General features: G+C 36.3%; 2 protein-coding genes across 4 annotated transcripts in view; one reads left to right on the forward strand and one right to left on the reverse strand.

Annotated features, from left to right (window-relative positions):
* Positions 1 to 22,542, forward strand: part of ZNF804B (zinc finger protein 804B) — a 590,375-nt gene that overhangs the window by 24,436 nt on the left and 543,397 nt on the right. The window lies entirely within an intron of this gene.
* On the reverse strand, positions 16,956 to 21,749 carry TEX47 (testis expressed 47). 3 transcript variants are annotated; one of them, XM_055114659.2, is made up of 2 exons: positions 21,333 to 21,749; positions 16,956 to 20,703 (listed from the first exon to the last, which is right to left on the reverse strand). In XM_055114659.2, the coding sequence occupies exon 2, from the start codon at positions 20,600 to 20,602 to the stop codon at positions 19,841 to 19,843; it is 762 nt and encodes a 253-aa protein (XP_054970634.1). In that variant the 5' UTR covers positions 20,603 to 20,703; positions 21,333 to 21,749; the 3' UTR covers positions 16,956 to 19,840. The 3 variants fall into 3 exon arrangements, with proteins under 3 accessions (XP_054970634.1, XP_008972702.2, XP_054970633.1); XM_008974454.5 differs by having other exon boundaries at positions 16,956 to 20,706; XM_055114658.2 differs by having other exon boundaries at positions 16,956 to 20,706; positions 21,297 to 21,749.

Genomic DNA, 22,542 nt, shown 5'->3' on the forward strand with positions numbered 1-22,542 from the left:
TCTGTTAATCTAATACCTCAGGTGTTGGATCTCTGAAAGAAAATGTGGGAAACCACTGAAGAGAATAATGAGAGCTGAAGATGAGTGTTATTGTAAGGTTCTGCTTTGATGGGGTAGGTTTAGGGGCCTCTAAATTGTAGAGACCACAAAAAGGAAGCTCCTAATAGAAAAATGAGGACTTAAAGGAAAGGGCACTGGATGGAAGAGCTCTGTGCTGTTCTTTGTGGAAGACCCTGTCACCAAAGTTCCCAGTGAAAAGCTCTCAGGGGGATTATGGCTATGCCTTGAGGCTGGGTGGAATTCAGATAGTAAGTTTTCACAAACATTTTGGGGTCCTTACTACATACTGGGTACTGTTACAGGTACTGGTGATAGTGAAGTCAACACAAGACATGCTGTCTGTGTTAGTGGAGACTAAGGAAGATAGGCAACAAACAGATTTTTATTTCTTAATACCTTATATAAAAATGTATAAGAATTTAAAATTCTTGTGAAGATAAGTAACTGATGCTAAAGAAGGATAAACAGGGTGACCCTACCTAGTCCTAGAATTGGGTAAGACTTCCCAGAGTAAATGATGCCTAATCTGAGACGTGAAGAATGAGGAGGAGCTATTTTGGCATAGAGCTCTGAGTCAGGACCCAAGGAACGGTTCTTTGGAGGTCGGCTCAGAGGCCGAGGGGCAACAAGAAAGCAAAGGCTGATAGGTGAGGAACAACCATGCAGGACCCTATAGGCCCTGTAACAAGGAAATAAGAAAATCATCTCAAGTAGATAGATATATGGCCTTTAATCCAACTACAGAACTAAACGTGATCATTCCATAGTCCCAACAGAAGCTTTTCTACTTCTTCTCAGTCATGCCAAATGAGATAGGTAACCATGACTTTTTTGTTGTTGTTTTTATTATTTGGAACAAAAATCAGAAATAATTTATAAACAAGAAAATAGGAGTTCCAAAGTTGAATCATCACTAATTTAATTACATGTGCAGTAAATTCAGGATCCATTCCTGTGTATAGCTCTATAAAGTTAATTTTCAGTTCTTCTCTTCTTATAAGAGTCAACAGACGAGGCAACTCTCCTCATTCCTGAAAAGCATGTATGACCACTGAAATATGAGCCCTTTCCAGTGTTGCTGGGTGACAAAGCTTGTCTCTTTCTATATTTATTTAAAATTTGAAAATAAAATTGTGATATGTGTAGGGCTTTGTGGTATAGTTTATATATGTAAGTTGCCTTGATTCATGCATTTCTGCATGTTGTCCCTCCAATTTTAAGGTGGGAACATGGAAATTTTCCCTTCTTGTACTAAGTACAGAGAGGTGCTTACAGGTATTGATTTTAGAGTTGGACTGAGCTGGTTTGACCTTCTATTCCAGCTCTGACCAGCTGTGTGACTACTTCACCATTATCAGGCTCAGGTTGTTCACTTGTGGTGTTACTTGTTTAATAGGGCCTTTGCAGGCAGTGAATGAGCTAATTAATGTTAAGGGCTTAACACAGGGTCTTGCACAATAGTAAGTGTACAATGAAAGGAGCTGATGATTACTTTGATCACAGTTGGCTTATTCTGTTAAAAACAGGTTTTCATGACTCCTTAAAATGTTCTCAGTAGTGACGGGGAACTTAAAATTGTTGTATCAAATTGTTGAAATTGTTGCTCTTCTGGATGGCCCTATCAGATCATATTATACTGTAGTTGGTTTTTATTGGGAAGAGAAGTTCAGGCATGAGGGCCAGTTAGCATTATGTTGAGCACAACTATTGCAAATAGCAGCCCTGTGTTTTCACAACTCTCATAATAAAAAAATGTTCAGTGTGTGCCCTACTTTCCTGGTACAGCTTTAATTCAAGATAATGATACATTTGTAGTGGCTTTTCTATTTCTCGTGGTGTTTTTTGTTTTGTTTTTTTTTTTCAGGGCAAATTGAGTTAAGTAGACCAGTTGTTTTCATGAACTTGCTGCCACGTGGAAGGATTTTTTTTTCTCTAAAAAAAAAAATAGTAGTTTTATTTAATCTAAAACTACTGTCTCTGTGCTGGGAAGCATCCAACCTCATTACTGTTTAAATGTCTTACTGTCTTTGGAAATTCTGATGAACCCCAATTAGTAACCCATAAACCCCCACCCCCACCCTGTTCACTTCGTTATTTAAAATAAGGAAATATTAGTGCAAAAACATTTGTATCAGTGTCTAGTCAGGATAACAGAAATTATTCTCAGCTTTTCAAACAGAGGTAATCCAATACCAAGTAATTGTTTACCGATGTGTTAAAAAGCCTGAGGGAGAGAAAAGAGTTAGTTGCTATTACCCAGAATTAGTAATTGCAGGAAGTCACTATTGCCCCTAGAGCTGGAAGGGCAAAGGGGAAAGTGGCATAAGCAGTATTATGTGGACCTTACAAGCATGTACTTGGGAGTGCTGCAGCTGCTGCTGAAACCACCTGACCTTTGCTTTGCAGGCATCCATGAGCCCACAGTCCTGCTGGTGCTACTGGACTCACTGACAAGGTGAGTGACTGGTGCCTACAACCACTGGCTGCTGCCATAATGATGCTGGTATTGCAGAGAGGCAACCACTGGCCTGGTGCTGATTCTGCCACCGCCAAAACTCATGAGCGCTAAGATGCTAAGGCAGTTGGACATAGAAGCAGAAGAAAATTAATCATGGCTTCTTTTCTTCTCCTAACTTCCACTCTCCCACCAGTCCTTTCCTTTGGAAGACCCAACCAGAGACCAGCTAGCAAGGGGATCTGGAATAGGTACTTTACTGGCTTCAAGCCAGCAGTTTACAGGCATGCAGTCCCAGAGTAAAGTTGAAGGAGTGAGAATAGAGCTGAATGCTATCAGACAAATACCCAGCACTGTATTTAGACCATTTAATATAAGATTGCAGAAACTGGCTGGGCGCAGTGGCTCACACCTGTAATACCAGCACTTTGGGAGGCCAAGGTGGGTGGATCACTTAAGGTCAGGAATTTGAGATCAGCCTGGCCTGGCCAACATGGTGAAACCCCATCTCTACTAAAAATATAAAAATTAGCCAGGCGTGGTGGCATGTGTCTGTAATCCCAGCTACTCTGGAGGCTGAGGGACGAGAATAATTTGAGACCCAGAGGCAGAGGTTGCAGTGAGCCGAGATCACACCACTGCACTCCAGCATGGGTGACAGAGTGAAGACTCCATCTAAAAAAAAAAAAAAAAAATTGCAGAAACTGAGAGGAAGTGGCATTAACTAATGAAGGAAATTATTTTCTGAATATATATGTATGTATCTGTTATACAGAAATCTAAAGAATGGGTACAAATATTTATATTCAACTCACACCTCATGTATTAGTTTCCCACTGCTACTGTAATGAACTACCACACATTTAGTGAAAAAAATAACATAAATTTATTATTTTGCCATTCTGTGGGTCAGTGTCACTAGGCTATAATCAAGTTATAGGTAAAGCTGCCCTGCTTTCTACAGGTATTCTCTCAAAAGAGAATTCATTTTAATGTTTTTTTTCCAGCTTCTAGATAGAAGTTCCCTACATTCTTAGGCTCATTGCAACCTATCTCCATTTTCAAGCTAGAAACTTCCTCTCATGCTGCCATCTTTATGATTCTCTGCATTGGGAAAAACTCTTTGCTTTAAATAACTCATGGTTAGATTGGGCCCACTTGGATAAGCCAGGATACTCTTCCCATTTCAAGGTCTTTAGTTTTAATCACATCTATAAAGTCTCTTTTGACATGCAAGACAGCACTCACAGGTCCTGATCGTGGACATCTATGAAGATCATTATTCTGCTTACTATATCTCAGAATTTTAGACTCCTATACATCTGTAGTTATTCACTGGCTATTGTTTTCCTTAGAAATCTCAAACATGTAATCTTTAAAACAAAATTACTCTTCCAACAAATATTCTTCCCCCTTGGTTGGGGACATTGTCTTCATCTAGCAGCCTAGGCTTGAAGCTTGAGAATATTTTTCTGTAGTCCCTCATTAGATTGGGAAATCTGCTAATTTTCATTCCTAAATATATCTCCAATCTACCCCTACCCTGCACTTCTCTTACCACTCCTATATCCTGCCAAGGAAGGCAGGCATTACCCTGAAAGTACTTCTTGATTAATGGTGCCTAGCATTGTACTAGCTGGTGGAGCCGCCGATGTGCATAAGGTATCCATGTTGTCTGCTCCAATGGAATGTGCAGTCTAGCATGGAAAGTGCACATTAAACAAATAAATCTGTGGTAAATGTCCATTTCTGATCTTTCTGCTCATGGCTTCCCAGTTCCATTTTCAAAAATTGGGGTTTTAAAATTTCTGAATATTCTAGAGAGAGGACAATTTGTGTTATTTAAAAGTAATCAAAGTAAGTACTTTTTGTGCATGTGTGTCACTTTTCCCTGATTCTGAGATATAAAGATGGCAAAAAAGACTACTAAATGACATGTCAAGTATGGCAATTTAATTTTAATAAAATCAAGCTAGAATGGCTTCAGGGCTCATCGCCATCAATTGTTGTTTAAATGGGATTAAGTTGAATATTTTAGGCCCCCACACTAGACTTAATTAATCAGAATGTCCGGAGTAGGGCCTGGGCTATGCATTTTAAACAAGTATTCCATGAATTTTTTGTGCCCATTGACATTATGGAATTATTGAACCAATGTCAACTCATGAATAATCCCTGGATTTATAACACTGAGGCCAGAGGATGAGGAAGGTTTTATGGCTGGCTCACTGTCTGTTCTCTCCTTTTTCCGCTAGTAACTCCTGTGAATATTGTCTGTGAAGCTTCCATGGTGACTAAATATCTCCCTAGTGCCCAGTTCACAATCAGAGTAAAATGCAGGAAGCACTCACTATATGCCAGACGTACGGTGCTAAAGTCAGCCTTTCACGTGTTGTCATATTTAATCCTTAACACAACCTTAAGCTGGAGACACTGTTATCTTTCATTTGCAGATTAGATAAAAGATCGAACTTTAACTTCACATTTTACTACATTGCATGGAAGAGTGCTGGGGCTTCATTCCAGGGCTTTCAAATTACAAAGCTCAAATGTGAAACTACTTCTCTGAGAATTGACTATTATTCCCTCTCTGTGCCACCATGAAAATTTTCACATTCTTTTATTACAGAATAATGGCATTTAAATTGTTGATTCACATATCTGTTCTCCTTTCTTCGATTCCCCCAGCAATAGGATCAGTGTCTTCTTTATCCAAGTAAATGATAGCCCTAAGGTGCTACAGGGTCTATGGGTTAGAAGATACTCAATAAACTGTCCAACTGGTCATTCATTCATTCAATCTCAGTTGATTTAGAGTGGGTCAAAATGTAAATATTAAGTAAAAGTAAAATTTGGGTATATACATAATCGACAAAATTAAAAGATAAAACATATGAAAAGGTGTGCAACATCATTGATCATCAGAGAAATGCAAATCAAAACTACAATAAGATGTCATCTCACTCCAGTTAAAATGGCTTATATCCAAAAGACAGGGAATACAAAATACTGGTGAGGATGTGGAGAAAAGAGAACCCTTGTACACTGCTGGTGGGAATGTAAATTAGTACATTCACTAAAAAGAATAGTTTGGAGGTTCCTCAAAAAACTAAAAATTAGAGACATACTCATATCTTCAGCCATTAATATGTATGTATAATTAACTGATATTCAGACTTTTTTAAATAAGAAATTAATGGTAAATACTTTTTTTTCTTTTTTTTCTTTTTTTTTTTTTTGAGAGAGGATCTCACTCTGTCACTCAGGAGGGAGTGCAGTGGCATGATCATGGCTCATTGCAGCCTTGACCTCCCAGGACTCAGGTGATCCTCCCACCTGAGCCTCCTGAGTAGCTGGGACTACAGGTGCACCACTATGCCTGGCTAATTTTTGACTTTTGTAGAGAAAGGGTTTCACCATATTGCCCAGACTGGTCTCAAACACCTGGGCTCAAACAATCCGCCCATTTCAGCCTCCCAAAATGCTAGGATTACAGGCATAAGCCACTGCATGTGGCCTAATGGTAAAGAATCTAATTGACAATTACAAAAAACTATAAAGACGCTTTCTGAGAACCCAAAGACATCAAAAGTGTGTAACAATTCAAAAGTGAAGCAAATACTTTTCAACAATTTTATCTCACGTAAACTGCAAATTATATAATTTGAAATCTCTTATCTTTCTTCACAGGAAGAAATAAAAATGTGTATTTTGCTTCCCTTATCATTATGCACTTTTACTTATTTTATAATGTACTAATTCTGTTCATAGGTGTGAATATTAAAATCTAATTTATACATCAGGCAACAAGGCACAGTAGTATTATCTCATTCTTTTAGGCACATGTAGTTAAGTAACACATTTCTTGTTAGAAACACATAATGGAAACAAAACCCCATAAACTGACACAAGTCTATTTTAATCTTAGAATTTGAGTTCTTTAAAAAACAATAAAAATTCCTTCATATGTATATTAAGCCATTTAATTGAAAGAGTGAAGTAATTTTCTGATATTCACATTATTATTGAAGAATATAAGTAGGGTTTCCATAATGCATACTAATAGAAGTTAATTAAATGATCAGGGTCTGGTTGTCTGAATTGGCATTCAAGCGTTTATTGAATTGTAGCTCATGTTCTTCCTGAGGATATTAAGAGCAGCAGCAGAAGCCTGCTTAAGGACTTTCCCTGGGCTTTGACTTGCTAAGACATATTCTAGAGTATCTTCAGCCTACTGACTCCTTGTTGTAGAGACATTATATATCAGCAGCTTGACTAATTGGTCTAACATTCTTGAGGTCACCCAGGGCTACTGGTCAGAATTCAAAACTTTTTATGTCCTTGTCACAAAGTCGATCATCATAACTGCATTATGGAAAGTGTGGGCCAACAGACTATAAGCCAAACACAGCTTAATTCAATAAACATTTATGGAGTTGCTGATAATTTTCTTATATCATTTATTTTATTTAATATTTCTGTGCTCATTCAATTTACAAAATGCTGAGACCCAGAGGCTAAACAAACTACTCAAAGTCACAGTTAGTGAGTGGAAAATCTGAGATTCGAACACAGATCCTCAAATGTGAAACCTGGGATTCTTTCTGCTATGTGTGAGTAGGTTCCTTTGAAAATATCCTCAGGTTACTCAGGCTCTTATTAGCTTCAAGAGACAAAAAACCCCACAACACTTTACCTGACTTAAGCATAGAAGAATTAATTGATTGAGAGGACTCAGGGGTAGAAAATGTCTCCAGGCCTTGGCCAAGATGGGAAAGGAAATTGGGAGCTGAGGTGACTCATTGTTTATAGTCTATTTCCAAATATCTCATCTCTGCTTCTTACTTTAGTTTCATAATTTGCTGCCTTACAAAAGGGCTTTCTACACCAATTTGTAAGTAGTGACTATTCCAGCTTTTGTGTGCGTGCATGTGTGTGTGTGTGTGTGTGTGTGTGTGTTGTGTAATAGGGCAAGAGAGGAGAGAAAAAGAGATTGGGTTGAGGGGAGAGGGTGACAGGGTCACACATCTGTATCTCACTCAGGGAACTATGGAAAGATACACTTTGAGAAAAGTCCATGGGCAGCTCTATCAGAAGGAGATCAGAGGAGGGACAGGGAGGACATAATTAATAGAAATAATCTGCATTATTTATGCAAAGCCTTTCTTGTACAGCACTGTTAAACACTGATAGTTAACCCCCTGGTTCTTCCACTTGATTAGGAGCCATTTTATGAATCTTAATTGGTTTCTTTATTTCAATATAGTTATATATATACATATATGTATATACGTGCACATGTATTTATATACACTAATATCTCCACCTCTATATAATTATATTTCAAATATGCAAATGTATGTAATTTTATTTACACAGGCATTTTATTTCCATTAATTAACTAGGAGTCTCCTTCATCAAAGAGATATTTTGATGCTTCTCGTAGAAACACACAGTGGGAAAACATTGCCTTATTGTCATTTGTAAAGTAATTACTTATGTTTATGCAACCATCACTTGGTTAATATTAGCAGGGAGAACAAGGTAGTGTGAGAAATAAGAAATGGTGCTTCTGTGAGTAGAACTTGCTTAGCTATGGTTTTCCAGCTCCTCTGATATGGTACAGTATTCTGTGTAAATATCTTTAGCAGCAAGCATGGGTGAGTGGTCTTCCGAAGAATCATCGCACAAATAAGCATTTGTGTACAAGAGGACTCTTGGGGGAAGCATCCTACTTATTTCAACTTAATATTATGTGAGATCTCTAAACATTTCTTCAGTTACAGAATCACGGCACTTTTGGAAAAAGGCCAAACGTGCAAATGTCAAACTGATAATTACCTTCCCTTTATGTGGTAAAAGGAATATAGAAACTGTGGAAGTCATATCATTAAAAGGTAATATTGAGTACCTTCATAAAAATCATCCTGGTTAAAAATAATTCAAAACTTTGTCTCTTACAGTTTATTATTCAGCTCCCTCACCCCAATAAGTCAACCCACTAGGCACGTGGCTAAAGTGCCAGACTTATAAATACTTGAAGTTTTTGCATGTTGTTTGTGCTTTGTGAGATTGTAGAAAGTAACAGTAATATGTGGATTTTGGGAAAAATTCTATACCCAAAATAAGGCAGTAGAAGTGTAGTCCTGATTTCAAGGGGAGAATGAGAAAGATGGGGACTACATCTAGCTTCCGCACTCCTATTGATTAGTGCTGTGACTTTGGGCGCATCTCTACATGCTTCATTTTCCTCACTGAGACACTGGGCTGGAATAGACAGTATTAGAAGTTCCCTTAGTGTGATGTCTTCATACATAATATCTTAGAAGTATGATAGTCATATTTCTTAAAAAATAGTACATTTTGAAAAGAGATGCTGATCATTGTCGAAGGTGAGTGATGGGTAAATAGGTTTGTTATACTACTGTCTTCACTTTTGTGAATAAAAATGTTCAGAGAAACAGGGAAAGAGAAACATAGCTGCAGAGAATCGTTACAATAATACGGGAATGGTAAAAGAGTAGATTGAACTTCCTTGCATCTTCCATCCTAAAAAACATGATATGTTAGTTTATTCTAAGAAGTTACTGCAACATAAAATGTGATATAAACAGTAGAACATAGTAGGAAATGGGAACAGAGAAGTCGGAAAAATTTCCAAGGCCCCTTGGGTCATTTTGGTTGAAATGCTTTATCATTTTGTTATGAATGTCATATAAGACATATTCATAGTCAAGTTTAATGAATATACATTTAATGAATATACATTACAAGTTTCATGAATATAATTAATGAATATACATTACAGAGATAAATGTTTCATGAATTCACCATCATTTTGGATCATGCATTATTGCTCTTTAAAGTCATTAGTTTGGAAAAGTGAGATTTGATTATAATTTGTGACTTGCTAGCATGCCCTAACTGGGCAAAAAAAGAAGTGACCTGGATAAGGGCCAAATTTCAGAGCAAAATTTATAAATACAATGTGGCTGATCCATAAAGTATATAGAACACAGGAGACAATCTGCAATTAACTGTAAAAGTTTGTCCATGGAAATGGCAGTGTATTAACCCAAGGCTTGAGCTGTAACATTAGAGCTTGCACATATTCTAAACTCACTTTCTGCACAGCTTGGTTTCTTCTAGAGATTAGTGCAATTATTTATCTAAACAAATGTTTATTAAGAAGACAACATGCTGTTCCTGAGCTGTGCACATAGTCACTCGGGGACCTTTAAAGTCCAGGATTATTATACACTGCCATTCAAAACTGGATAGAGCCCTTTTACCCTGGGGCCACAATTGGACATTGAATCTCACGTGAAAGGACAGAACCAACCTCACTGGAAACCAGAATAAAGAGGTGATCTTCCTTTTACCAAAAACTTTAGAATCCTAAAATGACCTTTATATTTTTAAATATACTCCGCACATTCACTGCCAACGGCCAAGCTTTTGGAAATACTGTCTATACTTGTTTCCTCACCAGACTCTCGCTCCTCAACCCACCAAATCCTGCTTCTGCCTCTGCCACTTTGCATAGGTCACCCTCTCCAAGTCACCAGTGACCTTCTTGTTATTAAACTTACTTTTACATTTCTTTGTTACTTGACTTTGAGGCAGAAATTGATGTTGTTGAGTATTCTCCTCTTTAGGGAATGTTCTTTTCTTTCTCTGCTTTTCTTTTTCTGCTTCTTGGCAATTTAAATTATGTTATCTTAGATTTCTTTGTAGATGGCTCTTTATAGTTTCCATAGGCATTTCTCAAGATTTAGAATGAAGCTTTCTTCTCTGCTTATTCTATATATTTGTGTGGGTAATAGATAGCACCATTCCTGAAGTCTCAGTCATTATCCAGAAATTGATTTACAAATCTTCATGTTCTTGTCAGATCTACCTATGAGCTTTGAGGAAATACATCAAACTCTGTATTGGATAGTATAACGTTGGTGATTCTCAGACACCTCAAATTCGGCATGTTCAAAACGACAAACCTCATCTCACTCCCTGTGAAACCCAAACTGTTGCTCCTCCAGTATTCTTGATCTTAGGGAATGGCATCTTCACCTGCCTGGTACTTCATCCTAGACTCTTTCCTCTTCTTAACATTCTATTTTCAGACAAATACCAAGATATTGGACACATCTCTTGATTCTTTCCACCTCTTTCTATTCAGTAAAGGACACTATAGGAGTCTGTTTTTGTACAGACTTCTATTATCTCTTTCCTAGATTGTTGTAATAGCCTCTTCTCTTAAGTTGTATCTATACAGTCTCGTTACCTAGTTCTCATCCGATCTGGTTCCCACAATTCAGAGTGGTCCTTCTATAATGCATAACTAACCATAGTGTTTCTCTCATAAAAATAAAACTGCTTTCCATTTCTATTAAGATAAGGTCATGATACTTCTTTATTCTGCTTTAAATGTTTGCATAATCTGGCCCCATACCTTGCTATCCAGCCTCATCTCTTATGACTCCCCTTTGTACTTGAGGCCCTGCCTTGTAGAAATTCTTTCAGTTCTCCCAACACAGTATGCATCTTCTTGCCTTCAGATTTTAGAATATCCCTCTGCTAGAATACATACATATATAGATAAGTACATAAAATCTCCTCTGCCAGGAACATTCCCCTCCTACTCCTTGACTTTTAATTGGCTTACTTCTATTTAACTTTCAGAAATCCCTGTGTCTTTGTTCTCTTAGAGGCATTCCCGATCATCTAAATTAGGTGAAGTTAGGAAACCATTGTAACTTGTATATCCAGGATGACAACACTTCTTATAATTGTTTAATTTCCTTTTATATGTCTGGGGTGAAGGGAGAAAGATCCTGCATGCTCTCTAAGGTAGAAATTATGCTTATTTTGCTTATGATTGTACCCCTGCTGATGCTTGGCAAAGTGCCTGACACTGTTTTTCAGCTCATCCTTGCTGAGTAACTAAATGCAGAGAGAAAATAAAATGTAATATTTGTCATATACTCCCAGTACCATTTGAGAGAAATAGTGGGCAAGCTATTTCAATATAGTACCAAAGGACACCTTGGCACCTAAATTTTAATTGCAAATAGAGTAGATGCTATACCAGTGAATTTGGGGAGAGCTATAGAGAGCCCTTTATGTGTTTGTGTCTTCCATAGTCCCTAGGATATGACTCTGCATATAATGGGCAATCAATAAATAATTCTTGGATTAATGTTTGAATGACTTTTATTTGACTAAAGGAAGAAATTAAGCTCAATAAGCACTGCTGATTTTTTTTTTCTCTTTACTGAATGCAGATATAAGATTAAGGGGAGATATAGGAGATTTCAGGCTAAGAATAATCTTTGGGCTAATTCCTCTTTTAGCTTAATTTATTTTAATTTATCAAACTGCTTTTATTCTGTTTTTCTTTCCTAGGAGTTCCTCACTTATATCAGAAAATACTGTTAGTACCTAGCTATTTCAACAAAGAATAAGATTTAATATAATTTATATGACCTACACCTCATCTAAAGATAGCAATACTGGAGATATCCAACCAGGAAGGAGCAATTTTTGCTTGATAGTTCCAACAAAAATTGTTTGATTTCCATTTCAATAATGAAAATATTGATAATGGCCTGTTTATGAGATTGCATAACACTTTTGATAAAAGTAAAATTAACCTTATGGAATAATTCTTACAGATATTTTAAATGATTCCTTTTTGTGATAAGACACTAAATATACAAATGAAAAAAGGCCATGGCAATTGTTTACAAGTTGCTGGCAGGAAGATGAGTGTGCACACAAACATGGCAGCAGAATTTCTAGAATGTGGTTGAGTACCATGTACAGTGAGGACAGAAAAAAGTTCCTTGAGTTTGCCAGTCTTCACAGAGGACATAATTTGATTGCTAAGCAGAATTTTGCTAAGAGAAGTGAGGAAGGGTGATAGAAGCAAAGAGCATGGAAAAATTAGGGAACTGTTAGAGAACAAAGTGTGAGAAAAGACTATGAGAAAGGAGAAAGAGACAAGAGAAAACCATAAGGTGAATCTGGGTAGCAAAGTAAGCACGGATCAGAGAATCAAGGCTTTGCAGATTATTTCTTATAGAATTTTGCTTTTTATCCTGAAGGTGAAATGGAATCCATTGAATAATTTTGATCAGGGGAATAATATTTATTGAGTGCTGACTATACTCAAATTACTGTGAATTTACCTGTTAACCAAATAGTGAACTCTGTGAGTAAGTGTTTATGCACACTTCTTTAAAGACGTTCCTTCTCATTGAGTTTAAAGGCCTTATTACTAGGAGTTTACATATATATGTGACAGATGAATCTGAGAATATTACTTAAAAGATGAGGTTTGCACAGTTTTGTTGCAGTGAATTTAACTGTTTCAAACTGTGAATTCTGTAATGAAGTGTTTAAACGTTCTTCAAAGATGTCACCATATGATGGGATCTTTACACCATTGTTTTATGGGTTAACACCAATAACTAATCGTAAAATACAGATCCTGTTGTCACTCTCATTGTGCAGATGAGGAAACTGAGGTACAGAAAGGTAAAGAAACAAATTACACTTCTAAAAAGTTGTAGAACCCGGTTTCAGTTCAGTAATTTGACACCAGAGTGGCTCTCTTGATTAAACCTTCTGCTATACTGTCTTTATGTTTGATAGAAACATGACATAACTGAGAAGAGAGAGTAGGAAGAAGAAATTGGAGTGAGGAAAATGCCTAAGCAGGGCACAGAAACAAGATCAGACAATGGGAACACTGTGGAAAACAGATGAGGATTGGATTGATTGGCTGTCAATCATAAAAAGAAAGAAAGGAATCTAGGATAATTTTTGAATTTCTGACTTAGCAGCCATTTGGAGAGTGGTTCATTTTATAGCAACAAAGAGGGTATAGGGAGGGGTAGGTTGAAGGAATAGTGGCGGCAGGGAATGATGCATTCATCTAGTGCATGTGGAGGTGCAGATGCCTGTGGGGTTCCAGTGGGACTTCTTGAGAAGGCCCTGCATGAGGACTGGAGGCCAGGTGGAATTTGGTGTAGTAGTGAAGAAAACATGTAGAATTAAATCCAGAACCCCTAATCATGGCAACAAGGCCCTACATAGTGTAACCCTGGCCACTCTCACCAACCTCACTCCCCTCTTGCTTCCAGTACTCTGGTCTCTCTGGTATTCCTTCTGTCCTTCAACACACCAAGCTTGCTCCTCCCCCAGAGCCTTTACACTTGTTGTTCTGTCACATAGAATGTTCTGACCGTTACCACCCTACCTCTTTTCATTCAGATCTCAGTTTGAGAAGGCTTCACTGACCACCGAATGTAAACCAGACCCCTTAGTTACTGTCAACATTATGACTTTTTTCATAGCACATGAAACCATCTTAAGTCATTTTCTCTATTTGTTTATTTGTTTTTTGTTTCCTCTTCCAGAGTATATGCTCACTGGAAACACTGGCCTTGTCTTTTTGACCATTGTATCTTCAGGGTGTAGGCAGGAATGCAAACAACATAGTTGTATAACACATATTTGTTAAATGAATTAATGAAGATACAAATATGTATTTGAAGTCATTATCTCTTAGATGGGAGTTGAGGTCATGGCATTAATTAGAATGAATTAGAGAAGTGTGCAACTAGAGTGATCAGGGAAAGAGAAGAATGCCTTGACAACACTATTATTCTCTTCATATCCTCTTTAAGAATAAATGGTAATCTTTTCAACTGAAATTACAGGTGAACTAATTCTATAAATATTCACATTCAGTTAAAAATGGTTTCTTTTTCATTTGAAATTTATATCTACTTATGCTTAAATAAAATATATTTGGTCTAAATTGTATGGAAAATCTCTTTTACGTTTCTGCCTATATAGAAACATACTAGCAAAAGTATTTTAATAAATCCAAAGTCCAACCATTGTTAGAAATTAACAACTAAACAAATAACCAAAATAAAATGTATCAAACTTGGTCTTTCAAAAATATAAGAAAACACAGAAATGGTAATAAGAACTAGTTTTTTTATACAGCAACTCAACATGAGGCCTGCTAATATAAAATTTTTCTCAGATATTATAAACTGTCCATACCAATAAAAAGTTCTAAACTAATGAGAAAAAGTGAGTAGACAGGCATAATTTGCTTAAAGTTACTTGCTTGTAGAGGAATAAAGGTCTGCATAATTAATGTGGTGAAGTTAATAATCACAAGACCCTAAATGGGAGAATACTGTTATCTTGCTTTTATTGTTACTGTTGTTACACTGTTATACCAGTATACTGTTACATTTCCTTTTACCATTGGCAAAACACCTTAATGTCTTTAGGTCTCAGAATCTTTATCTGTGGAATAAGAGGAGTCAAACAGATATTTGAAAGGTACTTTTTGGGTTCTCTCTGTATGCTCTTAAAATCTATGCACTGTTTTTACTACATACATCCTGTCCACAGGTAATCAGGAAATTTAAGTAACTGACCACAAGGGGGAGAACTTTAATTCTGCATTAAATTATTTAATACAATATGAAATGATTTGAAAGTACTTGGCTATGTGAGGTTGGTGATAGGCTGCTTCATTTCCACTTCCTTGTGGAAGTTGGGGCATTCTACTGATAGCGATAGGTTTAACTTAATTGAAATGTGGTTTTGTGTTTGTAGAGTTATGATACAGTCACTGGATGTCAAATTCTATTTGTATTAAGCAATAATGCTCCATGAAGGGATCCAGATGCCTTTTTTATTAAATTTATGATAGTAGAATGTTAGAATTCACCCTGGAAGAGTTTTTCCTTTCAAGTAATATTATTTAAGTTATTCTGCAAGAAATCTATTACCTTCTTGAATGTCAACTCTGAAACAAGCATAGGATTATCAACGGGGCAGTCTGTACTCAAGTATTCACATAAAAAGAAAAGAATTAGAATGGTGCTGGCTACATCATTTGAATGTTATGTGATCATTGGCTTTATATATATGTTTGCTGTTATATGAATATTAAATATTATATGTTCACACTGTTAAATATTCATTTTTCTGTGGGTTAAGTTATGTACTCTTATTTAAAATTTTATTTTAAGGCAACTATAGCTTTCTTTATTTTTAAAATATTTTATTTGAAGTTCCGGGTACATGTGCAGGACGTGCAGATTTTTTACGTAGGTAAATGTATGCCATGGTGGTTTGCTGCACCTGTCTTCCCATCCCTTAGGTATCAAGCCCCACGTGCATTAGCTATTTACCCTGATGCTCTCCCTCCCCTTGCACCCCTGACAGGCCCCAGTGGGTGTTGTTTCCCTCCTTGTGTCTATGTGTTCTCAATGTTCAGCTCCCATTTATAAGTGAGAACATGAGGTATTTGGTTTTCTGTTCCTGCATTAGTCTGCTAAGGATAATGCCCTCCCTTCTCCATCCATGTCCCTGCAAAGGACATGATCTTGTTCCTTTTTCTGTATAGTATATATTCATAGTATTCCATATCACATATCACATATACATATATCACATTTTCTTTATCCAGTCTATCACTGATGGGCATTTGAGTTGATTCCATGTCTTTGCTATTGTGAATAGGGCTGCAATGAACATATGCGTCCATGTATCTTCATTCTATTATAACTTTCATTGAGTTAAGAATTACCTTATCAGTCATACTAAGGCTTAAAAGTTCACATTTTTGGATTTCATTAAGCTAAATTTGTAAGGTATAAATGTAAGATTTCTGGATTTTATCAAATGTACCCAAACATACATAGCTAAATGAGTCCAATTTAAAGACATTATATCAGTGACCTATATAAGTATCTCAATAACTCATTTGTTACTGAAAACAATTTGTACTTCCCCTTAGAAGCATTGTCACACTCTTTTTAATATGTTCAGTGACAGCAGATCTGTCTTTGAGAGTGAGTATAAATTAAAACAAATTCTATCAATGGAGATCAAATCTTAAAGTTACTAATTAAGTTGGAGTATAACAATAATTTGGAGATCAAAAATTAGATATAATTAAAATATTTAAGCTCCCTTTGATTTATAAACCTCCTTTATTCAACTGCCAAAGGGTCCCAAAATGTTTTCAGCAATGGTGTTGCTACCTGGACAAATATAAATCTTCCTGAAGTGACTCCTATACGGGGTAAATTTATTTGAATACATTCATTCTGATGTGTTCACAAAAATGAACAAATAACTAAATAACTGAAATTGTTTCTAGTCACACTGTGTTTATTTTCCAGTTATTTTCATAGTGAGCCTTCATGAATTCTTTAAAATTACGATATACTAAGTAAATCAGCAATTTCATCATTGAGAGATATTCTGTAACTTCTTCCAAAAATGATTAAGATTGTTAACAATTCTCTTTTTGGCTTAGTGAATTAGGTTTCTATTGGTATTCTCACACCAAAAAGTATTATAGACCCATAAAAAATCTATGCCAGGCAGTGTGTTGAATATACCTCTTATTGCTACTTGTACATCCAGTGACTAGCACGGTGATTGGCCTACTAGTACATTTTTACCAGTAGCTATCCCATAAATTTTGGTACATAAATTAATGAATAATAAGTGATACAAAGAGCTTATATACATATATATCATTTTTCCCATTACATATGTATTATTTTTCCACAGTGCTGCATAATCATTCACCCAAACCTTAGTGGTTAAATAAACAATAATCACTAATGTTCACAGAACTCCGATTTGGGCAGGACTCAGTGGAAACAGCTCATTTCTTCTCCACACAATGTCAACTGAGCTGGCTTCCCAGGTTTACTGGAAGCCTGGGGTCTGGGGTCACCTGAAGTCTCACTCACTCACATGTCTAGTGGATGATAGGGGCTGTTGGCTGCGACCTTAGCTGGGGATGTTGTCTGAAATTGCTGGATTGCTCACAGCATAGTGTTTGAATTCCAGGAGCTAGCATTCAAGTGAGCAAGGCAAAGTGCACATTTTTATGACCTAGCTTTCGAGATCATACGGAATAACTTCTTTTGTATTTTATCGGTTAAGGCAGTCACAGAAGAGGTCTGCCTGCATTCAAGGGGAGAGAGTTAGAAGCCACTACACAATAGGAGGAATATCAAGCTCATGTTGTAAGAAAGGCATGTGGGATTGGATATATTGCAGTAACCATTTCTGGAAAATACAATATGCCATATTTTCTGATTTATAAATATATAATTTTTATCCAAAACTCAAACTTCTATTCACTAGATAACTTTAGAAAATAATATTCCCAAACAAAATTCACCCTGCTAAAGGAATTCTATCTGATCCAATAAACATTTATTATCCATTATTCTCTTACATATGCTCGTCTTCTCTCCCAAACCACTTTCACATTCATGCTAATTCTGGACCAAGGATTGTATCTTTGTTGAACGTTTTCTCTATTCCTTTTTTGCTGGGAAAATATTTACTTACGTTTCCAGTCAGTTTATCACTAATCATTTACTATTGACGTGCCCCTGTGTCTTTTTCACAGTTCAAAGAATAGACAGCATAATGCTGTTTAATATTAGGTGTTTTTTTCTAAATCGATATAAATTTTGAAAGCTATATACTCTTTCTTAGCTAGAAGAATTCTCATTTTATCTTAAACAGTTTTTTCTGTTACTAACTTGAAAGAAACTTCAGTTAAAACTGAAAAATACCATTCTAATTAATGAAGTATTACAAAATTTGGAAAATAGAATAGTCTTTCCTAAAATCTGATTCTGTTATGTAACAATGATGCATATCATTTTTGTTTATTATATACATTTTGTTTGTTACATACAATTTGGTCAGTATTTTCATATGCAGAACAAAATTTTCCTCAAATGAAAAATTGAGGTGCATGCTGAGATTGGTTTGTCCTCAAAGAAGCTAAAAATGAAAAAAAAAAAAAAACTATAATGATAAGTATTTTCTCCATTAACTCCAAAGTTGGTTTCGTAAGATATTTTGGTGATTTGGGACAAATATCACTGCAGTTTTCAAAATATTGATGTCAATTAATTGTTTAAACAAGCTAAAAACTTTTAAACAATGCAAAAAATATTCATCTGGATAAAAGAGGGGATCAACTTGAAATTGGTCACATAGAAATTATATATAATTAGTTGCTTTCTAGAAAGTGAATTGAGAAAATAACCAGATTGTTTATTTTACATAAAATCATTTAGAAGTAAGTTTTAATAGTGGGCAGATAATGTTTTCTGTGTACCCTGCCATATTCCTCAGTGCCTGGCAAATGTTTGTAACATAGAGGGATGTTCAATAAATGATGTTGCATGGAGTAGCACAATGCCACCTGATAATGTATTTTCATTTCATTCCAAATAGCTATTGTTTTCTGTAGCTTTATAATGGTCTCAATATTCTTGATTATATAGGCCAGAATATGTGGGCTTTGGAAATATTTTCAATAATTAGATTTTGTTTTCTGAATGCAGGAATTATACAGTGATTATTCCTTTACTTGTGCTCTCAAAGCCCTTCCTATATACTGCTACTATAATGATATATTATATTACATTATATGTCATATCATAACTACTTCTACATGTACTTGCCTTGGTTGCAAGCAACTCAAGGGTGGGATTTTTCTCCTCGATTTTGTACCCTCAGAACACTGTACTTCTGCTATGTAGTAGTGACTGTTTTTTTTTTTTGTTTTTTTTTTTTTTTTTTTTTTTTTTTTTTGAGACGGAGTCTCGCTCTGTCGCCCAGGCTGGAGTGCCGTGGCGCGATCTCGGCTCACTGCAAGCTCCGCCTCCCGGGTTCACGCCATTCTCCTGCCTCAGCCTCCCGAGTAGCTGGGACTACAGGCGCCCGCTACCACGCCCGGCTAATTTTTTCTATTTTTAGTAGAGACGGGGTTTCACCGTGTTAGCCAGGATGGTCTCGATCTCCTGACCTCGTGATCCGCCCGCCTCGGCCTCCCAAAGTGCTGGGATTACAGGCGTGAGCCACCGCGCCCGGCCAGTAGTGACTGTTTATTAACTCTTGAGGGATTGGATGATAATCTGAATTCCGTTTGTCTTTTTTCAGCCATACTTTTTTTTGAAAAGTGTCAATTCATGAAAATGATGTTAATATTTGAGAGCTTACGATAAACTTATTAAACCCATCTACCTAGTAAAATAATGTATTGAACTTAATACCACAACAAATAGATACATTTTAAAGTTTAGCTCTACATACTCTGTAAAGATTAATATATTACCCCTGTGTATATTGCAATGTTCTGTTTCTTTTAAAAGAGACCAGTAACTTTAAAAATGTTTTCTTTTTTATTTAAGTAGCATAAACTCCTTAAGAGACATGGGCACATTATCCCTCTCAATCCTAGAAACGTGAAGGAGCAGGCCATACCACCTCAGAATCCAGAGTGATGTGTATGGGTCTATTATACATGTTTATAAATGTTGCCGGGTCCATGAATTCTTCGGATTTGCACAAGTACTTTATGATTTGTTCTGGGAGGAGTAGGTCAGGTGCAACTTGGTGTAAGTTATCGCCTGGTCCTTTAGTGCCTACTTTCATAGTCTTGCAAAGGTAGAGTGACAGTTTATGAGTTTGTGTGAGAAAATCTGTGATGACCTCTTTTAGGGACTGTGACTGTGTCACATCATCGAGATACATAACTGGAACTTTTATCACTGAAACATGCCATTGCATAAAAAGCCTCATTGGAATGTTATGAGAAATGACTATAATTTTCATTTGTTGAATAAAAAATACTGTTTCATCTTTGTCATGGCCAATATAATCTAAAAGAACTTGGTAGAGAGTGTCGCTGGAGGACTCGAGGATATGCAGAATGGAAGTGGGATAGATGAGCAGCAATCCTGTCACTGCTTCTCCTAGGTGATGTTTCAAAACTGACTGAAACATTTGTTCATAGTAGTCAGCAACATCTTTTCTTTCTACATTTGCTTGTATCTTGGCCACTAGAAACATCCTATGAAGAAGGAATTTCTTTAGGTGTAGTCGTTGTTTCTCTTCTTGAAAGTGCAGGTAATTGCTACGTGGGACTCGGAGAAAAAGAAGAGGTTCCAGTGGCAAAGGCCTTTTGCTGCCCTTCTGGTTATGGACCGAAAAGGACATGAGGAGTCTTATTTATTTTTCCAGATGATTCCAGTTTTTAGCTTATCATAATATTTATGCTGCCAGGGTACCTCTTTACTGATGAACTCGTGTTTTTATTTCTTCTGACAAAAAAAAAGAGTAAACCACAGTTTGTCAAATGTTACTAAATAGTAAAATCCCAATCTTTTGCCAGTTTTATCAGGAAACAATGTATTTGAAATGAAAGACAATGTTAAAACAATACTCAAACTATAGACTTTTTAAAAAGTTTACAACGAAAGAGTTAAATCATATCCTAGGAAAAAACTTTGTAAATGTCGTGTAATGGTGATTACAGATTGTCCTTTATAAGCCAAATTTTTTAAAAATGGTATTTTATGGTAATTCTTCCAGTTTCTTTTACAAATCTAACTGATCTATAACTTTTAAAAAAAATCCAAGGCTTTTAAAGTCCTAATTAGCTTATGTAACCTTTAGTCATGTCACTAATAGTCAATAATGTTCCTTGAATAATAACAGTAAACATTTCAAGGGAAAAGTTTTGGTTCTTTGTTTTTTCTCCTATCGACGAATCTCAGAAATGATTCATTTCTCCCCCCTTTATTTGTTTTCTTGTTGTTTTTGTTGTTGTAAGGGCTACATGAAAGTATTCTGCTACTTTAACTTACTCTGCTTACAAATCACCTCAATTTTTTTTTCCAGGTCAACTTACCATTTTTCTTTTTTTTCCTGTGCTTCTGTCACGTACCTGTCCTCGAGGCCCTACTTGTCCTCCATCAGGCTCCCAACTGCCAGTCCTCTGGTGTTCTCAGCTGTCCTGTGTTCTGCCTTCCCTCGGGCATACGTGAGTCAGAATGTCAGCACCATTAAAGGACCAGAGCGCCAAGTTTCTTAATACGGGTATCTCGACAAACACTTCAAAGTCACTGCAGAGGAAGTGTGAATGGCTTATTCCTGAATGGTTTATTTTTAGTCAGGTGCATTTGTAAGTCAGACAGATGGTGAGAATCTGGACATCTTTTTCCTTTCTTTTTTTCCTTTTGATAAATAAAAAGTATGGTTGTAGAACTCCTCTGTTCTACTTAGACACTAACTAAAGACTTCAGGAACACATATCTGAATCTATGTAATGGTGAATATATGATGAGAAAGTTCTATAGTAAGATTTGGCTTACTTAACTTAATGTGATTTTAAGAGATGCACCTCTTAAAATTGTGTCTTAAGAGATGCATCTCTTAAAATTGCATCCACATGAGTTCTAAACAGTAATTTTAAAACAAGTTTAAAAAACGTTTATTCAATTTTTAACAATTAAACCTAAGAATAATTTTTTCCCTGAGTTCTGTATTATCCAAACTAATGATCTAATTTTAATGATAATACAATGATAAATTATCCAAGTAAATGAAGGCAGAGAGGTGACTTAATAATTAATTAATTGTGTAATACATAAAAATGGACTATTCTTCCTCATTGTGATTCACTTTATCACTCCCTGAAGCAATACAATCTTTCCGAAGATGTAAACCATGGTGCCAAACCATGTCATTGCCCAGTCTAGTTATTATCTCACTCTCATTCTTCTTACAGCTTTGTTGGAAGAAAGTGTCCATGTTGACCAGAGCCTTCATTATGGCCTTCTCTCCTCTCCTGGTTTCTATGATACTGCACTTTCTTGGATTTCTTTCTAAATCTCTGTATGAGGCCTTGCCCGGCAATACCTTCTCACATCCAACTCTGGAAAATACTGAGGCTCTGCGCTCATGATGTGGTTGGCTCTGTCGCTCTACTTCTTTGCCCAGTTAGCTCAGCACCATCTATATGTCTCTTTTGTGAGGGCAGGTAAGTGGTCCTTAAAGCCACTTTTGCCACTAGATTGCACGTTTGAAATTGGAAATTGATCATGGGGCTTTCCTTCTGAGCTTACCTGTGGACTAAAAATATTTTTCAATCTGAG

Source organism: Pan paniscus, chromosome 6 (assembly GCF_029289425.2).
Source record: "Pan paniscus chromosome 6, NHGRI_mPanPan1-v2.0_pri, whole genome shotgun sequence".
NCBI classification, from domain to species: Eukaryota; Metazoa; Chordata; class Mammalia; order Primates; family Hominidae; genus Pan; species Pan paniscus.